General features: G+C 36.2%; 1 protein-coding gene across 1 annotated transcript in view; it reads left to right on the forward strand.

Annotated features, from left to right (window-relative positions):
* metrnla (meteorin like, glial cell differentiation regulator a) overlaps window positions 1–10,877 on the forward strand; it is a 14,330-nt gene extending 3,453 nt beyond the window's left edge. Inside the window, exons 2-4 of the mRNA XM_073849314.1 lie at window positions 1,644–2,032; window positions 7,906–7,965; window positions 10,010–10,877. Of these exons, the coding sequence (XP_073705415.1) occupies window positions 1,644–2,032; window positions 7,906–7,965; window positions 10,010–10,323 (763 nt within the window). The 3' untranslated portion in view covers window positions 10,324–10,877. The remainder of the gene's footprint in view (window positions 1–1,643; window positions 2,033–7,905; window positions 7,966–10,009) is intronic.
* The last annotated feature ends 721 nt before the right edge of the window (window positions 10,878–11,598 follow it).

The following is an 11,598-nucleotide window of genomic DNA, read 5'->3' on the forward strand; positions in this document are numbered from 1 at the left end:
ATATATATATATATATATATATTATATATATATATATTTGAAAACAAAATGGAGAACTTGATTTTTGAAGTATAAAACTGTCACAATAAAAAATAATATATTTAGGAAGTAGGGTGAATTTTAATTCCATGACCTCATAAGAAATAAAAAAATGTTTTATTTTTGAGAACAGAATGGAAAACTTGATTTTTGAAGTATAAAACTGTCACAATAAAAGTGATATGTTTAGAAAGTAGGGTGAATTTTAATTTGGCGACCTTAAAAGAAATAAAACAATATTGTATTTTTGAGAACGGAATGGAGAACTTTATATTTATAAAACTGTTTATTTTACAGATTTTTTCCATTTTATTCATTTTAAGATTATTTATTTTGAGTCATTTTAGTAAATATTATGTAATACATCCTTATATAAGGAAACTGCATGTGTTATTTACTTTCTATAATTTACAATTTATTTATTGTTATATCTATTAAATTAAGTGCTTTGGTCATATTTATTGCCTTTATATCAGCCTTTGGCTGCCTTGCTGTCTATAATATTGGCATCAGCCATGAAAAAACTATATCAGTCACCTGTACCGTGTTCATATTTATTATAAAATCTAAGACCGATTTTTTTTTTTTTTTAATAATATTTTTGAATATATATTGTCATAAATGAGTGCATATCACCATATATAATGCAATTTTATGCATGTCATTTTCTATAATTAATTTGGGGTTAACACTTAACAATAAGGTCTCATTTGTTGATATTAGTTAATGGATTTCCAATGCTAGTTAACAAAAAAATAATTGTTCATGTAAGTTTACAGTGCATTAATGTTCACAAGTAAAACCTTAAGGTAATTCTAAAAATATATTGGTCAGTGTTGAAATTAACATTGACTAAGATAAATAAATCTTATTTTTTGATGTATAATGTTCATTTTTATTGCATATTAATTGTAGTAAACTAATGTTGACAAATTAAACCTTATTGTAAAATATAACATTTGTCCACTGTTTTATGCAATATTTGTGTGTTGTTTATTTTTTTTGTGCTTATTAGAATGTTGCATTGTTAACTTCATGATGAAATAACATTATATGTGACCCTGGACCAAAAAAACAGTCTTAAGTAGCACGGGTACATTTGTAGCAGTAACCAAAAATGCATTGTATGGGTCAAAATTATTGATTTTTCTTTTATGCCAAAAATCATTAGGATATTAAGTATAGATCATGTTCCATGAAGACATTTTGTAAATTTCCTATCGTAAATATATCAAAACTTAATTTTTAGTTAGTAATATGCGTTGCTAAGTACTTCATTTGGACAACTTTAAAGGTTTTTTTTTTTGCACCCTCAGATTCCAGATTTTCAAATAGTTGTATCTCGACCAAATATTGTCCTATTATAACAAACCATACATTAATTAAAAAGAAAATAACACTTATGACTGGTTTTGTGGTCCAGGGTCACACATTGGAATCAGTTGTGAGTTTGAGTCTCATGAGGTTTGTTATTCGTGGGTTGCTGCCCACGTTGAGTGTTTCGGTTTACTTACTTTTGAGGTTCAGTTTCAGTCAGAATTCTTCCTTATAAAGTAGCACAAGTTCTGGAACTGAGTTTATATCTCTTTTCTGCTTTCTTGTAGTGGGCTGACCCATGAGGGACACACTCGGGATGTGGAACAGGTGTATCTCCGCTGCGCCCAAGGCTACCTGGAGTGGCTTTACCCCACAGGGGCCATCATCGTCAACCTGCGGCCAAACATGCTGTCCCCAGCGGCGTCTTCTCTGTCCGTCTGCATCAAACCCTCTAAGGAGTCCAGCGGGACCCACATCTACCTGGACCGGCTGGGCAAACTGCGATTGCTCCTCCGTGAGGAGGATCAGGCAGAGGGGAGAGTGCACTGTTTCAGCATCCAGGATGGGGCGCTCTTCATCGAGGCAGTGCCTCAAAGGGACATCAGCCGAAAAATCACAGCCTTCCAGTACGAGCTGGTCAACCACAGACCAGGAGCAGATCCACAGTCATTATCTGGTATGAGGTTCTCTTGATCTTTAAAGACTCTTTTGACAAGCAGTTTTCTTTCATGTGATGTATTTCCTGAAACAGAAAAGTAGATGTTTTTAGTCAGATTTAAGGAGTAGAGTAGTGTTTGGAAATATGTAAAACAGAAAATTATCTGAAAGCATAAACTAAAAATTCAATTGTTTCCTGGATTATTTAATATTTTTGGAAAAAGCTCACCAAGGCTGCATTTAATTGATCAAAAATATGGTAAAACGGTAATATTGTGAAATATTATTACTATTTAAAATACGTTTCTGTTTTAATATACTTTAAAATGCCATTACTCCAGTCTTCAGTGTCACATGAATTTTCAGAAATCATTCTAATAGGCTGATTTACTGCTCAAGAAACATTTTTATTATCATTAGTGCTGAAAACAATTATACATTTTTTTCTGGATTCTTTGATTATTAATGCGTTTTTTTGAAATATAAATGTTTTATAACATTAAAAATGTCTTTACTGTCACTTTTGATAGATTTAATCCATCCTTGCTAAATAAAAGTATTTATCTCTTATTTTTCAAAAGTTTTCAAGCTTTCTATTGAATTCCAACAATAATTGCTTCTTTCAGCAAAAAGCTTTATTTGATTTCTGTGACTCCGGGGGTTTTGGGTACACTGTTATTAATGCACGCAATACCGAGGGTTTGTTTATTTTAAAAAGTATGTGATCCGAAGCCAGTGTTTTCATGCCCAGCAACAGATGATATCTTTACCTCAGGAAACATCCTCCCCTCTGTGAGGCTAAGATGGTGAATCTGTGCTCGTATTTGCTCTGGAAAGCGATACTGATTTGAACCTTGTTTTCCGTGATAAATACCGACTGTGTTTTTCAGGACGTGTGGCGTAACTCTCTCAATGGGACGTCACAAGCACCCCATTGCGATTAACACCGGCAAAGCATGTTAAACACACAGCCCCGTTTCAGAAATTAAATTTCAAGCAGAGCACCTGCCAAAACCGAAGAGCTGAATGGCCCAAAGCAATGTAGATACATCATATAACAAGTCTGTTTTTCCTCTCCCAAACAAAGCAAAACTATTGTTTAGTGTGTTTCCCCCCTTAGGGGGGGGTATGAATTCGTAACTGCCATGTAAATCTGGCTCTGATAAACAGCAGTTTTGAGAGTGTGGCATTAACACATGGTTTAATGTCAATGTCCTCCTGAGAGCTTATGTGTTTGCCGTTTGTGATTTCAGCGATCCGAGCGGGCAGATCTGTAAAGTGACCTGTTTTCCCTTTTCCGAGGTTTTGTTTTTTTTCGCGTTCACCTCATGAATGTTGACCTGCTGTGCTGGAATTGAGTTGCTTTCCATCACTGTGGAATGTGTCTTAGACCAGCTGTTGGGAGGACATATTATCTCCATCTTTTCTACTCCCTTCCTCTTCCTCTTTTCCCCTGTCTCTCTGGCTTCCCCTCCCTCACTTTTTCCTTCATTACTTTTCGTTCCGCCTCTCTGAAGTGGTTGGGACGCAGGCGAAGTGGCATATGAATCTTTTCTCCATTAGCATGGAATGCAGAGGGACCAGATGTAGTGGGGACACTATCTTCCCCCTTTTGCCCCGCCAGCGTGTGAAGTGGTTGTGAACCCAGCAGCGATGCATTAATTCGGGGCAGCGAGGGCTGCTGACTCAGATGCCAGCCCATTCCTGCGGTTCCGTTTCAACTTTTGCATGTGATCCGCCACAAACCCATCTGCACTTAAAGCGTGGCTTTAGCATTCAGGATTTGATCGCTGGCGGCAGTTAACGCTTCACATCAGGCCTAGTGTTCTGTATGGTCACCCGCTTTGAAGCTTTGGCGTTTGCCAGCTGTTGCGAAGCTGAGTCCTGGATGACCTCTGGCCCCGTTGGTGGTGCGACGTTTCTTGTGTTGCAACCCGGCAGACCTCTGGTCCGCTGTCCTTGCCCGCAGTCTCCTCAGCTGACATGACCTTTACTGTGCTTAAATGTGAAGTGTCAGGTTTAGCAGATCAGACTTTTGATACAGATCAGTTATTTTTGCCCACTTTCCATTGTAGTGGCCAAACTATGGTGAAAGTAAATCTCGATTGCTATTATTCATTCTTTTATTCATGTATTTACTTGTATAATGGGAGTGATTTAGTTTTATGTGGGTCAATGACATGACTAATATATATCAACCCAGGGTAGTAAGACTTGTATGACTTGTTTCTTACTTTCTACGACTTGTTCTTTTCTTAACATGCAGTAGAAAAACCCATGAAAGATTTACGGTATTGAAAATCCACATTGTTTACTAGGGCTGGGTAAAAAATATCGATTCTCCGATTTTAATCGATCTTCAGTTGAACGCAACGATATCGATTCGGGAAATCCCCGAATCGATTCTTAATGCACGTGCTTCACGTAAGAGGATATGAATATTCACCTCTCGTCCTGAAGGTGTCACTAGTGTTCCTGCTTAGAGAGTTTTCTCAACCGCTGGTGATCTAATCACAGCGCAAAGGAGCTGCCTTAGATCAGATCAGAACATGTTGATCAGCTGCTTCTTTTGCAGAAAAATGATTAGGCTGTAGTTAAGAACTGTTAGTTTTATGGACAGTTAGAATGTTTTGTATAAGCAGACAAAGGCTTTATGATGGGCCTGTTTTGAGTGTTTTGAATTTAGAAAAAAGTTTTATTTCCTAAACATGTTTGAAGTTGTTAATAGATTTTACTGTTGCACATTTACAGTCTTTTTATTTTTTTTTACAGTAATATGCATTTTGCAGTTTGTTTACATGGTGTACAATGGATGCACATATTTATGACTTCTTGTTACAGTGTTCATTTTAAAATAAAAGTTGTTTAAAATAAACAACTGTGTGCACTCCATTATTAATGTAGATGTGTATTTCAGTAATAAACTTAAGTAGGAGAGTTTCAGTTACCAACATTTATATCAAAATATGGATCACATGTCTGCAAAACTAACATTTTAAATGAAATATTGATAGCTAATCGATATCGAATCGAATCGAATCGAAATCAAATCGAATCGAAACCATAAAAATAAGAATCGAATCGAATTGCCAAATTGGTCACAATACCCAGCCCTATTGTTTACACATATTTTGCACCATTATTACGATTAAGTGAAAAGGTTGCACTCAGTGAGCTACTGGTGCTACCTGTTGCTATTTTTCACTGCAACAGAACAGGCGACAATGGATATAAGCGTAGGCTTAAACCAAATGCCTTACCATCGTTTTTTGCCCCACAGGGAGTCTAAACGCCCCCGGATATCAAGTAAAACCTGCACTGAGAAACTCTGCATCATGTAAGCTCTTTCAGTGGCTATGGTCTACTAAAAGCCTCAAAGGCATCAGGGCTAAAGTGGAGAGAACAAAGACGCAGGTCTTTAGGAAGTTTTTTTTTTTTTGTCCACAGGCATCTTCCCATTCTTTTCTCCTCTTCTAATTACTAGGAAAGCAGTGAAGACTTGCATTGCTTCTCTTGTTGCCCTTCGACTGGAAAAATTTACAACCTAAAGCCACACAATGTGGATTCGTATCAATATTTTATTTTTCAGAGTTGTGTTTCGGTAAAAATAGCAACAGGTAGCGCCAGGAGCTCACTGAGTGCAGCCATTTTACATCATCGAAATGATGGTGCCCCCCATAGTCCAAAATATGTATAAAACAATGTGGATTTTTTAAATAATGGGTTTTCAGCTACATATTTCAGTAAGAGACACATTTGCGTATTAAGCCATACAAGTCTTAATAACTGGGGTTGCCTATAAAATAAATTAATACATTTAGCAAGGAGTGATGGTTAAGACTATTAATAATGTTACAAAAGATTTTTTTTTAAATATTTTAATATATGCTTTATACATATTCGAAGAATGAACTTTAAACTCTTTCAAACCTTCTGTTCTAAGGAAAAAAAATGGGAAACACTTTTACAGTGTCCTTGTTACACATTTACATGTTTACTATAGTAATAACAGTAAATGATGCATTTGTTAATTAATATTACTCAGTATTCATGTGTAATTACACTGTAATAAGCACATCTTAAAATGTATTACCGTTTCCGCAGAAATATTAAGCAGCACAGCTGTTTTCAACATTGAGTTATTTTTAAGCAAATCAGCATTTTAGAATGATTTCTGAAAGATCATGTGACACTGAAGACTGGCGTAATGACGCTGAAAATTCACAGGAATAAATTACATTTTAAGATGTATTCAAATAGATAACAGCTATTTTAAAATTTCACTATTACTGTTTTTTTGTTTTGTTTTTGTTTTTTTGTTTTTTATGGACACTTGTTTGTCAATTTTATTTGTGACCCTGGACCACAAAAGTGTAAGTAGCATGGGTATATTTTAGCAGTAGTCGAAAATACATTCTATGGGTCAGCATTATTGTTTGTTCTTTTATGCCAAAAATCATTAGGATATTAAGTAAACATGTTTCATGAAGATATTTTGTAAGTTTTCTACCATTAATATATCAAAACTTAATTTTTTATTAGTAATATGCATTAAGAACTTCATTTGGGCAACTTTAAAGGCGATTTTTCTCAGTATTTTGATTTTAAAATAGTCACGTTTTGTCCTAACAAACCATACATCAATGGAAACTTATTCAGCTTTCAGATGATGTATAAATCGAACTTTCAAAAAAAAAAAAAGACCTTTATGGCTGGTTTTGTCATCCAGGGTCACATTTGTGTATTGCTTCCAGTGTAGACTGGGTGTCAGGCACCATCCGACACTCAATTTACAACAATTTTGTTGTATTTTACAGCTACGGACCACAATATCCTTCCAAATAGAATATCTAAAATGCCTTAGCAACCACACTGCAATTCCTTGTCCCCAACACATTTTGAATGTCCAACCACCACTCAATTTAGGAAAAATGTAGTTATAGTTTTGGAAAACATTTTGAAGCCCTTACTCCACCTGCACTAATAGACAGCTGAACCTTTGGCTGTCAGACACACCTGCACTGCCCCACAGACACGCAACCCATAAATGCGTAAAATACCCATAAAGCCCTCCACCCAGCCACCTGAATCAACCAGTCACTCGCTCAGCCTTTCACTTTCCTCCAAGCCTGAGGGGGTTGAGACCCTCCAGACAAACGTGCTGGATTATATCTGCACGTGGGGGCTGTAATGACCCCGGAGCCACGAGACTGTGGCCTGATTTATTTGGATAGAGAAACACGCTGATCAAAGCCGACACGGTGCTGCCAGTGTTTAGGTTACACTGATTGCCTTACAGCAGTCACAGGACTCTGCGGCCACCTGAAAGCAAAGGAGTGTTTGTCTCTTGTCATGTGTCGCTATGGGTTGTAAAATAGTACAAAGTGTTCGACTCTGGCACATGTGGACCCAGAGTTACTAGCCCTTGCAGTCTCTGCTCCTTGTAGGAGTTCTTCTCAGCTGGATCTCATTTGCGTTGGGGTGTGAGGACGCGCTGTGTGTTCGTCAGTGTTTTTGTTGAGGGGGAAGGGTCGAGATGTTTCCCTCCTCTCCACCAAATACAGATGTTTTTCTTTTTCTTTTCTTTTTTTTTTTTTTAATGAGGAGTCTTTTCTCGCAGGCCGCCCCTCATCTCTTGTTTGGTTAGAAGCCGACAAGCCGTGACGATAAAGTTGGCTTCTGCACGCTCAATAAATAACCATCTGTAGCAGAAATTAATTATGTCTTTGAAAGTCCACGTGGCGGGTGTACATAGATCAGTGTGCTGTTTTTTGTTAGAAAGATTTCTAGGATCAACATGCTACATTATGCACATGGGAGTGTTTGTACTGTTGCTTTACCGTTAAGTGTTGGCTGTTTGGTCTGATTTTGTTGTTCTGTATCTCTTCACAGCACCCTGCCAACCCTGTACAGATGCAGAGGTCCTCCTGGCTGCTTGCACCAGTGACTTTGGTAAGACAAGTCACGTCTTTAAAGAAATGTTACATGGTTTTGATAATAATCCAATTAAATTAGCAGTTGAATTTCAATTTTAGTTTGGAACCAGTTTGAAATTATCCTTCAAACCAGGCAACTGTTTGAGTTCCAGGAACGCTGTATCAAAATAAGATTCTTCAAAGAATATAGTGAATTTACTGCAGGATTTGGATCTTTTATAGACTGATAAATGGAATACTGACACACCAGCCTGTTAACAGGCCAGTATATGGCCCTTATGTTGAGTAAACATTGTGTAAAATAAGCATTCATTTCATGTCAATTATGTTGGCTTGCGAAATAATTCTGGTATACTATTTAATCTATCATTCAGTGTTTTGAGAATAAACATTTACACAGAACACTTTTTTTGTGTTTGGTTAAAAAATGCGAGAAGTAGGGCAGCGAAATAAGAAATGCCTGTTCTAGAGATTTGTTAAATTTAAAATGATCAGACTTGTGGTTTTCCTAAGATGATCAAGACTGCAACAAAAAAAAAAATCTATTGACGAAATGTTCAAATGAGCCAAGTCTATTCAAAATCAACTTTAAATCTATCCATCTATCTTAAATGCAAGTATTTCGGATTGGACTAGGCTTTCTTAAGACAACATCAAAGTTAATTTACACATCTTACTCATATAAATATATCTGCATCATATCAGCACTCCAATATCAATATCTATCTCATTTCTGCCACTTAAAAAATAAAAAAGGGTAATTGTGACTGGATCTCATAATACTTTTTTCTCACATCTTGCAATTGAATTTTTTTTTCTAATAATTGATAACTTTTTTCCCCTCAGAATTGTGAGATATAAACTTAAATTAAGTTAGAATTGAATTATGTATACTCCTCGCAATTGTATTTTTTTTTCTCACAATTCTGACTCTATAACAGGCAACTGCGAGTTAAGTCAGAATTCTGAGATATGAACTTGCAATTCTAAGAACATATTAGTCTTTTTTTTCTCTCAAAATTGGACTTTATAACTGCAATTACGAGTTTAAATCTCACAATTGCGAGAAAAAAGTTTTAATCTTGCAATTCTGACTTTATTTCTTGCAATCGTGAGTTTATATCATGCAATTCTGAGGGGGAAAAAAAGTCAGAATTGTGACTATTTCTCAGAATTACAAGTTTAACTCCCAATTCTGAGAACATATCACATATTTTTTTCCCCTCAAAATTGGATTTTATAACTCACAATTGCAAGTTCATGTCTCAATTCTGAGAAAAAAAGTCAGAATTGCAAAAAAAAGCCAGAATTGTGAGATAAAGTTGCAACTACCTTTTTTTTTTTTTAGTGGCAGAAACGGGCTTCCAACAGTATGTCACTGAAAATTAGCTATTTTAGAAATGATGTAGTGTATCCAAACTCGAAGATGAAGAAAGTTTTAAAATCCTTGTAAGTTTTTTTTAAATTCCTATTGATTTCTTGAAGGGGCTTGGTTCTTTTGGGAACATGTTTTTAAAGATCTAGTTTGTGTTTTGTATTAGGATCAGAAATGAATCATAATATGAAATGGACTTCTGTCATTAATTACTCATTACCTCACGTCGTTCCAAACCCATAAGACCTTTGTTCATCTTCAGAATACAAATCAAGATATTTTTGATAAAACCCAAGAGCTTTCTGACCCTCCATAGACAGCAACAGTACTATCACGTTTAAGGTCCAGAAAGGTAGTAGTTCTATTGCTGTCTTTGTGTTTTGAAGATGAACAAAGGTTTGGAACGAAATGAGGGTAACTACGATTTTTGCCTCAAACTGAATTTGCAGATTATTAATAGTAAGTTAGTTGTTATGTTTGGGGTAGGAGTAAGGATCCTTAAAATAAAGTGCTACCAAATTATGTTAAGAGAAAATTCTTACTGGTGTCCCATTATGCTATACGTTAAAATCCCATACACGGTCTGTGAGAATTGTTTGACCAGCCACATCCCATAATGCAAACAGTATGAAAGAAAAAACCAACCATGTTTTTATAACATAGTTTTATTTTTTCCCCTCTGCAGTGGCACGGGGCAGTATTCTTGGCGTGGCGGAGGCGGACGACCAGACCTCTGTCACAGTGTCCTTGAGTCGCCTTTACAGACAGAAGACACAAGTGTTTGTGTCAGGAGGCGGTCGGGCCAAGCGCTGGACAGGCTTTGTAAAGATGCCCAGTCAGTGTGGGGTTAAACCAGGCGAGGGCGAGTTCCTGTTCACTGGGACTGTGCGATTCGGAGAGGCCTGGCTCAGCTGCGCTCCACGGTACAAGGACTTCCTTAGGGTGTATCAGGACGCACTGCAGCAAGGGACCAACCCATGTCATTTGGAAACAGACTGAATTCTTTCCAGGAAACCACACGGTCCGCCCCGTCGTGAGGAACTGTGACCCCGCGAGCAGCTGTCTGTCTCTGTTTGTGTCTGCAGACAGAGCAAGATTAGATCCGTATAGACTGCAATACCGATGCAGAAACCTGCTGTCCCGGCATCGCCCGAGACGCGACCCGTCCTCTTAAAACACCCCGCAACGACAACCGAAGTTGGACTTGAGTTTACTAAGCCAATGGCGATTTCTCCCGACATGTCTTAAGACTGATATATTCGTTTTGTTTTGTTTTTCTTGCGGTCACAATGTAGCAGATCTGGCTGATGAATGTGTAAAAATGTGAAAGAACATTCTAAAACGGAAGTCCCAAATGCTTTGTAAAAAGCTTGATGTACAGTTTTGCAGTTGTTTCTATGACAGAAATATATTGATGAAAAAGCCTGCTTTTTAATTTTTATTTTTTAAGAAAATTCCAAGTGCAATTCCTGCCTGTGTTTTGTCGTCAGGCTGTTCAATTGCAAATGTGTCTTTCCAAGGATTAAAATATTTTTTTTCTCTTTGGGATCAAATCGTGTTTCCTGTTTTTATGTAAATTAGGTCATACTGTAGTTCTCTGCCATCCATTTTGAAATGCTTATTCTATGAACTGTGTCCAAAAATGATTTTTCATTTACTACTACTGGTTTTGAACAGTATGATTTTTCATGTTTTTTTAAAGAAGTCTGTTCTGCTAACCAAGCCTGTATTTATTTGAGCCCAAGTACAGCAAAAACAGTACAATTTTGAAAGATTTTCATTTAGAATAACTTTTTAAAATATAAAAATACATTTAATATATAAAATGTAATTTATTCCTGTGATTTCAAAGCTGATTTTTTAGCATTTATCCAGTCACATGATCCTTCAGAAATCATTCTAATATTCTGATTTACTGCTCAAAAAAACATTTGTTGAAAGCAGTTGAGTAGATTTTTTTTTTTTTTTTAGGTTTCTTCAATGAATAGAAAGTTTGGAAGAACAACATTTATCTGAAACAGAAATCTTTTGATCAATTTAAAGCATCCTTGATAAATAGAAGTATTCATTTTTATAATTTCTTTCCCAAAAAAGTTTTTATTTCTGATAAATAAATCTTTCCATTCATCAAAGAATCCTTGGAGAAATGTACTCAACTGTTTTGAAAATTAATGATTTAAAAAATGCAGCATATTAGAATTATTTCCGAAGAATCATGTGACACTGAAGACTGGAGCTGAAAACTGAAAATTCAGCTTTGATCACAGGAATAAA

This window comes from Garra rufa, chromosome 1 (genome assembly GCF_049309525.1).
Source record: "Garra rufa chromosome 1, GarRuf1.0, whole genome shotgun sequence".
In the NCBI taxonomy this organism is placed as follows: domain Eukaryota; kingdom Metazoa; phylum Chordata; class Actinopteri; order Cypriniformes; family Cyprinidae; genus Garra; species Garra rufa.